Source organism: Lactuca serriola, chromosome 2 (assembly GCF_051521515.1).
Source record: "Lactuca serriola cultivar US96UC23 chromosome 2, Lser_US96UC23_V15, whole genome shotgun sequence".
NCBI classification, from domain to species: Eukaryota; Viridiplantae; Streptophyta; class Magnoliopsida; order Asterales; family Asteraceae; genus Lactuca; species Lactuca serriola.
Window position 1 is genome coordinate 54,170,001 of NC_136409.1, and position 15,010 is coordinate 54,185,010.

General features: G+C 31.6%; 2 protein-coding genes and 1 pseudogene across 2 annotated transcripts; 1 reads left to right on the forward strand and 2 right to left on the reverse strand.

The window, feature by feature from the left end:
* Window positions 1-1,850, forward strand: part of LOC145089228 (uncharacterized) — a 21,226-nt pseudogene extending 19,376 nt beyond the window's left edge.
* Window positions 1,851-4,930: 3,080 nt separating this feature from the next.
* On the reverse strand, window positions 4,931-5,930 carry LOC145089229 (uncharacterized). The gene is made up of 2 exons (XM_079027695.1): window positions 5,570-5,930; window positions 4,931-5,415 (listed from the first exon to the last, which is right to left on the reverse strand). The coding sequence occupies exons 1-2, from the start codon at window positions 5,928-5,930 to the stop codon at window positions 4,931-4,933; spliced, it is 846 nt and encodes a 281-aa protein (XP_078883821.1).
* A 6,027-nt stretch (window positions 5,931-11,957) lies between these two features.
* Window positions 11,958-12,863, reverse strand: LOC145089230 (uncharacterized). The gene has a single exon (XM_079027696.1). The coding sequence runs from the start codon at window positions 12,861-12,863 to the stop codon at window positions 11,958-11,960; it is 906 nt and encodes a 301-aa protein (XP_078883822.1).
* Window positions 12,864-15,010: the final 2,147 nt, after the last annotated feature.

Sequence of the window (15,010 nt, forward strand, 5' to 3'; positions counted from 1 at the left end):
ATATATATATATATATATATATATATAATGTAGGACCTATCTTATTTTTGCTAAAAGACCTACCTATTTTAGTTTTATTTACATAAGGAACCACTGGTTTTTGTTTCTAGATTCGCCACTATTGTCGTCCCTCTTTGATGTCCATGGCTCAAGCCCTGCCTTAGACATATGTGAAATTGAGTGTTAGTTTAGAAGTATATTAGATTTTCCGATTAAAAAAAAGATAAATAAGTCTACATTAACTTTGACTGTAGGAGGTTTTTATTGTAGGTTGATACGAATATTGTTCTCTAAATGGGAAAATGACACTGTAGCATATTAAAGTTTCGTCATTTGTCCGATTTGGTCACTAAAGTAATTTTCTTGCGCATTAGACCACTAAACTCGTATTTGACCTGTCAATTAAGCCCTTTCTGTCAAAATTAACCAGCTACCAAGGCACTATAGGAGGTTTTTATTGTAGGTTGATATGAATATTGTTCTCTAAATGGGAAAATGACACTGTAGCATATTAAAGTTTCGTCATTTGTCCGATTTGGTCACTAAAGTAATTTTCTTGCGCATTAGACCACTAAACTCGTATTTGACCTGTCAATTAAGCCCTTTTTGTCAAAATTAACCAGCTACCAGGGCACAAAGCTAATGTGGCATTTAATAATTAATTTATCTATATTATTTGGTAACCACATCATTTAATGGAAGCGAATTACTTCTTGAATTAGACAACATTAGTCCCCCAAAATCTTGAATTTAGCAAACAACACCCTCTTAGGCTCCATTCCTCAAGTTTCTAACCTTTCCACCTTGAAATACTTGAACTTTTATGGAAACCGATTGATAGGCAAAATCCCACCGGAGCTACTTCGACTTCTAGAGCTCCAGAATCTTGATCTTTCAAGTAATAATCTTTTAGGAAACATTACCCGTTTCGATTTTGAAAATGGTAACCTCGAAGCTTTAGTTTTGTCTACCAATTCTTTCACTGGTGGGTTCCCACTTTGCTTGGGGGATTCGAATTTACGCCATTTGTTTATCTCCGACAACCATCTTTCTGGTGACTTCCCTTTTCTGGTCTAAACTGTTCTCTTTTCTGGTCTAAACTGTTCTTCAGTCGAAGTGGTGGACATTTATGGTAATAACTTTGGAAATGAAATACCATCTAGGATCCACAATCTAAAGAACCTCACTAATCTTTTACTTAACAATAATAGTTTTTCAGGTAGTTTAACTTCTGAAATCAGAAACTTGTGTAATTTGGTGAATTTTTATTTGTTTGGGAACATGATTATAGGTGAAATTCCGATTTAAATAGGGAAATTTCAAAAGCTAAGTGTATTATATCTTTACAATAAGCATATGTCGGGAAACATTCCAATCGAGTTAATGAATTGCTCGATGTTAAGTGAATTGATTTTTTTGGGAATCATTTCATGGGTCAGATTCCGGGTATAATTGGGAAGCTCAAGAATCTGGGTTTTCTTCAGTTGAGGCAAAAAGATTTATTGGGTCGGGTTCCATTGAGTTTGGGTTACTATAGAAAGCTTCAAACATTATCGTTGGGTGATAACAAGCTTTCAGGATCACTTTCAAATACATTTGGGTATCTTTCAGAGCTTTCGCTTCTTAGTCTTTATAATAATTTTTTGGAAAGTCCTCTTCCTGAAACAATCTGTCTCTTGAAGAATCTCACCATTGTTAATATTTCTCACAATCGATTCTTAGGTTTGATTTCGCCTCTTGTGGGGTCCAATTTAACTAATAACAGTTTCTCCGGTTTTATTCCTTTGGAATTAGCAAGGTTGATCAGAACAAGCTTTCTAGTGGGATACCAGAAGAGATTTGGAATCTAACCAGTTTGAGTGTTCTGAAGCTTCAAAGAAACAATCTCTCTGGGGAAATTCCTTGAACACTTGGCGAGTTTAAGAAACTATTCGAGCTTAGGATATCAGAGAACTCGTTTACAGAGCAATCAGAGAAGAGATCATGGGAAATGAGATTTTAAAGTTAGTGAAAGAAAAACAGAGATGGAGATGGGGTAAACAAGAAGGATAGGTGGAGACCGCTATATTAATGACGTGGCTAACAAATAATAAAGACAAATTAATTATTAAATGCCACATTAATTTTGTGACCTGGTAATCGGTTAAGTTTGACAAAAATGACTTAATTGACAGGTCAAATACGAGTTTAGTGGTCTAATATAAAAAAAAAACTTTAGTGACCAAATTAGACAAATGACGAAATTTTAATGTGCTACATTGTCATTTTCCCTTCTCTAAATCACTAAAACCGATTAATATAAGAGCAAACAACTAAATGGCATTAGTTATTGTATTTGCTATATATTTACCAACGGTAGTGACGTGTGACCGTGGTAGTGCGGTGAACACAACATCAAATGGGGAAAGGGGCTACGGTCAGGGCCGATCCAGACGACAACCCGGACAACTGCCTAGGGCCTGGTCCAGACGGTGTGCAACCTGGGCGACCGCCCAGGGTCCACGTCTCCAGAGGGCCCAAATTTTTTGGGCTATGTAGTGTATACATATATATATATATATATATATATATATATATATATATATATATATATATATATATATATAAATTATTACCTAATTGATTTTTAAGCCCTAAAGTTTGTTCAAACTCAAATTAGCTCAAAAGATAAACAATTTGGTTTGTTTGTTATTACTAATTGAACATGTCTATGGTGAAGAATAAATGATATATATATATATATATATATATATATATATATATATATATATATATATTCTGAATCTTTATTATATTTGTCTTTGACGGACATTTTTTTTTGTTTTCGCCTCGGGCCCCATATACGTTTGAACCGACCCTGGGCCTATGGTAAGGCCACCACATGTTGGCCTATGTTTTAAGGTGTGTTTGATGTGTTTTGAGGTGTATTTGGTGTGTGGTAAGGTGTCATATGACACCTACCCTTTTGTAAGGTAAGGGAAAATGACATGGTAAATCAAAACTATGGTATGATATGGTATAACATCTATCGTTTGGGTATTTTTAATAGGGTAAACTTTCAACATTGTTAATTTCCATAAACATTTCAATCAATAGTTTATCCGACACAATATGAAAAAGGTAAATTGAGAAGAAGTTAAATATTATATAGACTTCAACAAGAGACCTTACTTATAAATTCCCATCTTATAAATTCTCATCTTTGGAACGAAGATCAAACATGCAGGATTGTAGGTACTTAATAATCAAATACCTCTTATGGTGTATGTGTTTTTAGAGATTGCATTGTTCATTGTTGACTTATCCACATCAATCTTGATATGAGCTTATCACTCTACCATTCATTTTGAATCTCGACCTTATTATCTTATCTTTTTTATCCAATCTTTAACCGTTTTATCGAATATATGTAAAATAAAATTGGTACAAAGTAGGACATTATAGGAAGTATCTTGTGTTGGTTGGAACTTCATGTTCAAAATGGAATTTGTAACGGATGATCCATCGTTGTCTCAAAATACTTATAGATCCATCCCCTTGTTTATGGGTCAACTACTATTTTATATTCCGAACAGTTTAAATACATCATTTAATTCCAAATGGTGATATAATTTTCGATTTCTCAATAAAGCTGGACAAAGAAATAGCGTAGATATGGACATTGTGTTTATCCATTGACATTATAAGAAAAGGACATCTTATCAATGCGTCTTATAATATTTATGTACAAATTAATTTAGTGCAGCGGTAATAAAATACGGATATTTAAAAAATAACTCATTAAAAAGAATTACTTTATGACATCCAAAACATGTAATTTATAGCTATGCATATACATTTATGTATATAAATATTTCGAAGAAAATATATATAAAATTGACTAATATGTTGTGGTGATTTTCCTATTTTGATTTTATCAATTTGTTTTCATCATTATTTGAAAATTCGATAAATGAAATCCTTTAGTGAAATAAATATAAAATTGTGTAAATAGCATAAAAGACTAAGTTTACACTAAAATTTTAATTTGACATTGTTTTTTTTTTTGTCACAAAATTGACACTGTGTTTTTCAATCTTTTATAATTCTGACAACTTGACCGATCAACTCGGTTACCTGCTGACGTGACATAATGACGTGTCGGTTTTGATGACGTGGTATGCTGACATGACATGCGGACGTATCAAAATTGATTTTTTTTCTACAAAAGACACTAAGCTGGTGTTTGTTTTGAAAGTGGTCAAATGTCTTTTGTCTTTTTCCATGTCTGCGGAAGAAGATGTGGACTAAAAGTCTTTTTTTATGTATTCATACAAAAAGTCTTAATGCAAAAAGATCGTTTGTTTTTTAATTAGAATGAACTAAAACTTAAGAGATCTTGTAATAAAGGAGATCAATTAACCATATTTTTTTTCTCATATTAAAATACGGATAATTCATGTTGGTTTTTAATAAATTGAAAAACTTATCAATTTAATAATATTTACCAACAATTTAATAGATTTATAGTATTTCGTAAGAAAATATTAGATAATATGAAAAGCAACATAAAAATACACATTAGATTTTTTCTTAATAAAAATTGTATACTTACACGTTGCCACCCGATTTGCATTAATTTCCATTGTTCAACAACAAAACCGATCTTTGAAACTAATGTTGAAACAACCAAAGCTCAAATGCTAAAAACTCAGCATCTCATACATTACTAATCTATTAAAAATTATATTTGACTTAAACTTTGCCAATAACAATTTCATACGGTTTCAAACATATAATATTTTTTAAACATTAGATAAACTATATATATTTCGATTCAAACCGGAAGGCAGCTTACTTATTAAAGTTGATATTTTTAAAAACATAAAGGATTGTTTTGATGCAATATTAAAACTAAATTCACAAAACTAACATATTTTTATGAAATCATTCATTCTACATTTCGCATTAACTGGTCAGCAATTTGATCTCGTAGATGAACCATGTATTCCCGGTCTCTTGCACTTCCGTGTGGTTGTACCTCATCCACGTCATCCTCCTCCTCCTCCTCATCATCATCATCTCGTACATTGTTGCTTTGAAGTGATACATCGACTTGATTATATTGAGAAAAATACTCATCACTTAATCCCTCTTTTATTATATAATTATGAAGTGCAAAACATGCAATGACGATGTTTCTTTGTGTAACCAATGGAAATGGAGCCATTCTCTTCAATATTGGGAAACGTGCTTTCAAGAGACCAAAAGCACGTTCAACGACATTTCGAAGTTTTGCATGTGAGTGATTAAATTTTTCCTTGTTGGTTAATGCACGTCTTCGATGAAAATCTCCAAGCCAATATCGCACATTACGATAAGGAGCCATAAATCCTCGGGTGTGTGTATACGCAGCATCAGAAAGATAATACTTATCTGTAAATATAAGGAAATAATTAATTTTTTTAAAAAAAAGTAGAAATATTAAAATGAAAATGTAAAAAACCTGGCGGTGGAAATGGAAATGGTGCATCTCAATCTGTTAAAGCTTCGGATAATATTCTTGAATCATGTGCTATCCCTTCCCAACCAGCCACGACAAATGTAAAAATTATATTGAAGTCGCATATTGCCAATACATTTTGATAACAGTCGCCTTTTCCCCTTCCTCTATACAAATGTTGTTTGTCGAGAGGGACAATAGCATGTACCAAAGTTCCATCAAGTGCACCAACCGCTCCTTTAAAAATCCTTCGTAACCTCCTATTATGTCCCGGAACGTTTGGATTTGGATTAAAGGAAGTTGGTACTATTATTTCATTTGCGAACACCATCATTTTATCCAATACTTCGTAAAAATACTTATGAATCGTTTGTTTTGAGTGTTGAAATCTACGTTTGATGATTACATAACGTTGATTGTGACCGATCATCATCAAGAACATCGCCATATTCTCTTCAACCGATATATGTTTACTATTCTTTAACCAATTTTTTACTCTAAAATGTGTGCAAAGCCGAACATAAGAACCACATGACATACATAAGAGCTTAATGCATCGGTTATTAGTTCCTTGTAATAACTCTAATGTGAATTGATGCCCAGACGTTTTTGAGGTATTATCTCGCATTCTTTTCAAACCTCTTCTCCAAAAAAAGCGAAGATACAAATTCATAACAATTAGGAGGCGCAAGTTTTTATCGTAATCCATTGTGAACCTGTTAATCCACAACACTTGTTAAATCCCAATATGCTAAAGCAAAAAACATAAGCATTTGTATCATATTCAAAGCACACATTTTGTTTCAAATAAGCATATAATCTCAATACTAGCAATATTTGTGTCAAATAAGTACACAATCATTCAAATGATAGCAAAAAACATAATGTCAAACATAAGTTCAAGAAACACATAATTGTTCAAAGTAAAAGAAAAAACATAAGCATAAAGACTACTTAAACATCCCTAATGTGGTGCCAGTCATCTTTATCCACCCTTTTAAGACCTCAGGTATCGGTGGCAGTGTCATCCATGCCTCTCTCATATTCATGGACATTCCAAAAAGGTGAAAGGCTGCCAAAAATATAGGATCCATTGGGTCTAATCCAACTAGTTTCAACCTCTCATAACATTCTTCTACTGTTGGCCCTTCCTTGCTATTCACCAAATGTTGCAGAGCTTTTTGCATATCAAGACTCAACTCATCAAGACTAACAGAGGTTTTAGAGGCTTTATCTCTATCGGTCCTATCAGTAGAAGCATCACTAGTTTTAGCCCCTTTATCAGGCCTATCAGTAGAAGCATCAGTGGTTTTAGCCCTTTTATCGGGCCTATCAGTAGAAGCATCAGTGGTTTTAGCCCTTTTATCGGGCCTATAAGTAGCACCACCATGAGCTTTATTACTAGGAGCTCGAGCACTAGTGTCATTGGAAGCATCATCATCATCATCATCATCTTCTAGGCCATTAAAAGGGTTGTCATCAATCATAAGTCTTTGGACACGATGAGAAGAAGATGATGTATCTGCGGGTGTAGTTTGAGTAGAGGTCCATTTAATGCTACCGCTGGCACTACTTCCATCAAACAAAGCTGCACAAAGGTTGGGATAAGGCAGTGGGTGTGTCCTCAATGATCCCGCCTTTGGATGACCCTAAACCAAGATTAATAGTAATTATAAGTATTTTGACATCATTATTAAGATTGGACATAAACTAAAAAAATAAAATTATATAGACACACCTTCTTGAATTCTTCCCATTCTGTGTTCACTAAGGCAAATGAATTTGTTTGAGCATTGTATAAATTCCCTGACTTGTTTCTCAAATATTTCCACCCTACATATTTAGCTTTTAGATTATCAAAAGCATTTTTCAATTGATTTTGTGAAGTATCCATGTCAAACTTTTCTTTTAGAGCTTTCCCTAACATAACCCAAGACTCCTTGTACATGCTTCCTCCCTTTCTACCAATTCTATTGGCCTCTTCGATACATGTATCTAATAAACATTTTACTTGCTCGTTCGACCATTGTAGTTTGTCTCCCATTTAGACAAACTATATATAATAACTTTATAAATTAAGTCCATGAAAGAATCGACTTAAAAAACTAAAAATAAAAAACTTTATGATTCATATTTATGGATTACAACATGTTAGACAAACAATATAAAATAGAAGCATTTGATGCAAATGAATCTAAAGTTGATGACAAATAACATGATGTTGATCAAGAGACAAAATTGAATAAAAGCAATACACTAGAAGCATGTAACAAAATCAACAACATTAACAATGCATTCTTTGATGACATCAAATATACTCATTTTCAAGCATAGAGTACAACATTTTAATGCAGTCAAGTCTCATTGTTATGGGAATTGATCATATTCTGTAACCTTCAAAACTCTTTCATCACGTGATCACCTAATGAACCTCCCATTATTTCCATCAAATCAAATGGGTTTTCAGAGTTTCTCAAAATTCTTAACAATTAATCACATTTTGATTTTAAGATTGATTTTAAAACATCAAGGTAGGAAAACTGGAAGGTATTTGAGAAATCAAAAACATTGAGGTTTTTAATTGTCAACAAATTAGACAATGAAGCTTTCTTGTTGTCTTTATACATCCACAGACCACAATCAATACTTATTGGGTGGGTAGGTTTTTCAGGTTTGAGCACGTCACAATTGAAGGTTAAGGTCAAATCTAAAAAAGCATCCAAAGAAACTGTGTAATCGTTCAATCTAGATGTTTTTGAACATTCCTAAGCGCTACTTGGACAATTCATCAGTGGCAGAAGACAGAAGAGTCGCATAAAAGAAGATCCAAGAACAGAAGGATGAAGAGAGACGGAACGATACCTGATGAGCCAACGGCGACGGCGACGGCGACGTGGAGCGGTGGAGGCTGAGCGAGTCCGACGTCCACCGGAGGTATTGGTTGCTGTGGAGAGATCGCTGGTGCGGGAAGATGCACTCGTGAAAGGGGAAAGATCGGATGGGGGCGATGGAGGCGACAAATGTATTCCACGATTAGAAGAGGTATTATTAGGTCTTTCCGGAAAAGTGATGAAAAAGGCTTTTCGGGCTATTTTGTCTTCCAGAAAACAAACAATCTTTTGGGTAAATGTCTACCCGTCGGCAGATGAAAGAGCCCAAAAAGTCTTTTTTCTAAAACACAAACGAGCCCTAAGTTTTTTTTTTTTTTTTTTTTTTTTTTTATTTTGACACTAAGTGTAATTTTTTCTTTCAGTTTTGACACTCTGTTTTTTTGTTCCAAATCAAACATCATTTTTCCAATTTTGTTAAGTGTTGACAATTTTCCATTTGAAACAGTATAAATATTTTAAATCATATAGTATAATTTTTTTTATTTAAAAAACATATTTTTGTATAAGTACAAGTGTTTTTTTTATTACATTCAAACCATAATTCTATTTATAAATATGCATTAGTTATATAAAAGCTGTATTTTATATTAAATACGTAACTTTAAAATGAGTTTGGAGGTTTAGAGGCGTGTAGTCTATCAAGGCTCAGATGTCAAGTTTGCAACCCGTGAATTTTTACATCTTATTCGAATCTTATGGTTAGTTTGATTGTCAGGATATAACTAATGTGTATTTATACATTATACTTTGAATGTAAAATAAAAAAAAAACACCTTGTATTAAATGAAAATGTGGATTTTAAACGAAAAATGTATTTATAGGGTTTAAAATGTAATTAAAAAAAATATTTATACTGTTTCAAATGGAAAATGGTTAAAACTGAACAAAATAAAAAAAATGATGTTCGATTTGGGAAAAAAAACAGAGTATCAAAACTGAAACAAAAAAAATTAAACTTAATGTCAAAAATCGGAAAAAAAAATGAAAAATTAGTGTCTTTTGTGGAAATAAAATTCAATTTTGATACGTTAGAATGTAATGTCAACATGTCACGTCATCAAAACTAACACGTTATCATGTCACGTCAGTAGGTAACCGGGTTTATCGGTTAAGTTATCAGAATTGTAAAAAAATTGAAAAACACAATGTCAAGTTTGAAAAAAAAAAATATGAAACATAATTTCCTTTGTACTATTTATCCATATAAAATTAGCTCTCATTTTAGTAGTCTAAAAGCCTAGCTTTTTTCCATGTAGAAATACATATTGAAAGAATTCAAAAAAATGTTGGCTTTTATTAGATAATTTCCCCATAGATCGGGGGTTTTCCACACTTTTTAACATAAAAAATGTTTTTTTCTTTTGCTAGTTATAGAAATTGAATCTTAGGTGAAATTGTACGTTGTGCAATAATGGTTGTACATGATAACAAAGTATCGATGCCTTTCTTTCCTTTTAATTCTTATGGAGAATGGAATCATCCCTTCAAGAAGAAAAAGAAAACCTTTTCTTAGTTCTTGTTCATCCTCACAAAAAGTATAAAATTCGTTTTGTCTCGAACAAAAGCTATTATGATGTGGTAATTTGTACCTTATGCATTGATAGCTTGTACATGTAAACTAACTCTAAAATTTCACTCATTCACGTAATTTCGTTGCTAAAAGAAAATGACACAAGATTCTACACTCATTACCTATTCATAAGCAATATGTTACCGATCGGTTTAGAAATTTAGCTAAAAATGGTGAAAGATTCAATGCCTGAAAAATACTTCTCATAAGCTTCTGATTGATTGTTTTGTCAATTTTTTTTTTGTTTTTTACTAGTTGATAAAATTAAATTGTTCCCAAAATAAATAAATCTGTTAATACAGTAAGAGCCCAACGTTTGTTACAACGTTAAATCGTAAACCGTTGATGTTCCACGATCCACTGCTCACGTACGAAAGGGGTCCATGAGAAAATTGTTTATCAGTTTTCTTATACAAATTAAATATTGAACAAATTGTATTAATTTATTTGTGAAACTAATAACCAACAAATATGTCCTTTAAGCATAGAATCTTTTTCACGAAAAAAAAAATTGTACTTTAATATGAATCTTTTATTAAACGTTGTAATGTTCCCTTAAATTGAAATAATAATAAAAATCAAAGTTGGTAAAATCATGATCTCGTAAAATCGTTTTACTTTTGATAAGAGTTTGAATTCGTAATCGTAATAACAAAAGATCCTAGCAACTGAAATATTATTATTATTGTTTTTGAAATATTTTGTATGTATAATTGTTATTATAACTTGAAATGGATTAAGACATTAATAGTGAAATTAACTTTAACTTTTTAATAAAGAATCATAATTACTTTTGCTAAAAACCACTAAAATAAGTAGAAAGTATCAAAAATACAAAAAGAAACAAGATAATCGTGATTATATATAACTTAAACGTAAGATCATATATATCATCATGATATATTATATATCATCATGTTTTGTCTAACTCAAGATGAACGGATAAAATTGTAATAGTGAGAATTTTTGTCGCTTTCGACATGTATGTGTGTTCAATTTCAAATTGTATGAATGAATTGTTTTAGGCAAAGACTTTATATTAATAAAAACAAAAAAGATAGGATCAGATTTGGTAAAGATTTTAAAATCATAGTCAATATCTTAAGATAATATAACAAGAATGGTTTTTAATTTTTAGGATTTTAAAATTAAGATGAGAAATTAAATAGCCTCCTATTTTTTGTTTCTAATATCCTCCTACCTATTTTAGATGGTGACAAATGTCATTAAATATAATTTAAATTTGATTAAGATTTTGAATTTGTACATTTGTCATCATTTTAAATAGGTAGAAAGAAAAGTAAAAACAAAAAGTAGGATGATATTTAATTTCTCAATTAAGATTGAGATCGAAACATTTAACGATAAAAACGATGATGAAGATGGTAAGTTAAGTAGTACCATTTTAAAGCTTTAATTGAGGATTTAATCACAATATTATTATTTTCACAAAGCTCAAAGAGGGTAACCTGGTTTCTCACCGATTGATTTTAACTATTAATATGGATAATATCTTAAACATAAAGTGAGTGCAAAGTTAAATTAAATTATCCACAAAATAGACAAATCAAAATAGACAAATGGGAAGAATGCAAGAAAAAAGATTTTCGTGTATGGAAGTTTGATTATATTATAATATGGACTTATTGAAAAGTCTAAGGCCCCATTACGTTGTACCAAAAAAGAAACATAATAAAATAAAATAGCTAAACAATTAGAAGATCAAATTCTAAATCATCACATTAAATACTCATGTATTTAAGGTAACACAATTAATATTAATCACATCAAAGAAAAAAACAAATTAAACAACACATCTAACCACTTGTTTCATCTTCACACAAGATTAAAATCCATAAAAAAAAATATTTTTGAACGGAAAAAAACGTTCCGATAAAAAATAATCAGTAACTGTATGAATTTCCAGTAAAATCAACGTTTTAAAACTTGTATGATTAACGATTGACACTGAAAATTCATACTGTAAGTGTTAATTAATAACAAAAACTTCATATCAATCTGGATTCTTACAAGCATAAATCAACAAAGAAGCACCAACTTTTTCTTGTTCTTTCTCCAAGTTCTTCTCTTCGAACCACAATCTGCTATCAAATCCACTTCTTGGTCTAAACAAGAAAATCCCACCTTTTTTTCTTGATTTCATATTGGAATCTGAATCAAAGAACCACCCATGAACATCCCACATCAAATCCACAAGATTTCCATCCAAAAACATCGTTTGATTACCACGAAAATTCCATCTTAATCGCTTCACTTGAATGACATTCTTTCTGTCGATAGAAACACACAAACTCAATGAATTTCTAGCTCTTCGATCATCTGCTATGCATGTGATCGTTATATCATGCCATGTCCCCGTTTCAAAAAACTTCGCCCTCGTTGAATACTCAGCGTTCCCATAAAACCTCTCACTACGAGACACCAATGAAGATTTGGCAAAAGGGTAATCGAAAACAAGCTTTTTTAACTCCAAATCTTCAATTTCACCAATGGAAATCATCTCAGAGTTGACCAAAACTGCCAGAAAGTACCCTTTGACCGGTTCAGGACCTATTTCATAGGTGGCTTTCGAGAGATCCCAAATGAGTTCAATCTTTGAATCAAAAGGTTCAAGCTTTTTTGACCCTTTGATCTTTCTCAAACAAAAGGATTTAGAAGAGTTAGAATGGGGTTCGTTGATGGAGATTGTGAAGGCGAAGTCAATGTTGTGAGTTGACCATGTGAGTGTGATGAACAGAAGGTTTTGTGAAGAGAGTTTGACTTTGTAGAGGATTGAAACTTCATCTTGGATTGCAGGATTGAAGGTTGGAGAGATGTAAATATTGTTTGAATTCCCAGAACAATACGAATCTGAAACCTTGATTGCATGTTCACTATAGCAAGTCGCTAAACTTCTCATTTTTAAACTCATATACTATAGAGTATAAAGTATAAACCCACCAAAAAGATTCAACCCCAGATATAATCAATCATCATATATCGATAAATTTCTTCTTGGATGAGAGAGAAAGAGAGAGAGAGGTGAAGAAGATGCTATGTTTATAGAGAAAACTACAAAGAAGATGTTCTTTTTGTCATCTTTCGAGGAAGAAAACAAAGATGGTGAATGAATCTTGTTCTCTGTATATATATACACATATATAATAATATATATTCTTTGCCTAGGGTTAAAGAAAATGGAGAGCTTGAAGGTTATGGAATGCGAGATTGATTCATCTTTGTGAGTGTTATGTCATATGAACTGTCTTATTCTATTGTAACTGAAAACTAGAGAGAGAGAGAGAGAGAGAGAGAGAGAGAGAGAGAGAGAGAGAGAGAGAGAGAGAGAGAGAGAGAGAGAGAGAGAGAGAGAGAGAGAGAGAGAGAGAGAGAGAGAGAGAGAGAGAGAGAGAGAGAGAGAGAGAGAGAGAGAGAGAGAGAGAGAGAGAGAGAGAGAGGAGAGAGGAGGAGGAGAGAGAGAGAGAGAGAGAGAGAGAGAGAGAGAGAGTTAATGGCCAGCACCCCTGTGCATTAAATGAGGATTCCAAATTTCACTCCCCTTAAATTGGTTATTACTATTACCATACAAAATTTTACTAAATACAGACTTAAGACTTAAATACTACAAACCTAAAAACTTAAATTTACCCTGTATTTAGCTATTTAGAGCCTGGAAGATATTCAGTTGTAACCATGTGTGAGAAGAATGGGCAAATTGAAGAGTTTTTTGTTAATTAAAAAATTAAAAAAAAAAGAGAAGGTAAAAAAAACAGAGTACTGTTTTGACTTGTACTGTAGTTTGACTTGTTGGATCTGAAGACTTGGTTGCTCAACTAACTAAAGATTAATGTGCCTAAAGTTATTGTATTTTATAAAAATTTCATTATTTTATATTAATTAGTTGAAAAATATTTTATAACCATAAAAAATCTTAACAATCTAGGAACGAATGAATGAGCTGATAGATATAGATGATTTATTTCTATATCAGCACAATCAGAAAATAAAAAACTTGAAAATAGCTTCTTCTAATCCGTAAAATATTTGGAAAATGAGCTAACAATAGATAAAATTAATATAACGTATCGAACAAATTTTCCATGAGTGGTAATGAGGTATAGTAAAGGAAGATATTTCATCTGGTATTGATACGTGTGATTTTACATAAAATATAACTAAAAAAAAGTAATAGGAAAACCATATTTGTATATTAGCTCATAAAATCTTATTATTGAAATACGACTAGTGTCTTGTTTGGATGTGTTTAACAAAAGTATCTAAGAATTAGTATGAGATAGTCGGAAGCTGTTAGTTGACAAGTGACGATGTAATTTTTATTTATCTATACATATTTGGCAAAAAGTAGCTCTAAGCTTTTGAAATATGTAAAATTATAAAAAAGAAAACAACCCTTTAAAAAAGATGAATATATAAGTTACATTTTTAATGGAATTCTTGTAAATTTATTAGAGTAAATTATACGAATGGTCCTTATGGTTTGGGGTAACTTGCATGTTTGGTCCTTAACTTATTTTTTAACTCGGAAGGTCCTTACTGTTTGTTTTTGTTACGCGCTTGGTCCCTGTCTTACCTAAAATGACTATTTTTCCATTTATTTATTTATTTATTTAAATAAACACACCCCAAACTCCACCCCTTTCATCTTATCTTACCTACCTCAATATTTTTCTCTATTTAAATAATAATATGTTTAGGTAAAACAAGGATCAAGTGCGTAACAAAAACAAACAGTAGGGACCAAGTGTGTAACAAAAACAAACAATAGGGACCTTCCGAGTTAAAAAAATAAGTTAGGGACCAAACGCGCAAATTACCCCAAACCATAGGGACCATTTGGGTAATTTACTCAATTTATTATATTAGATAGAAAGTTTTTTTAGCATGACTTTAAGTATTTTTAGATAAAACTTTTCGTTTAAAATAAAGCTAAAAACAAATGTTCTCAAAAGCTTTCAAAAACTGGTTTTATATATGTTCTATTTGATTTTTCTTTAATCGGCAAATACTTTTAAGTTAACATCTAATTCTATATATATTCTACATATG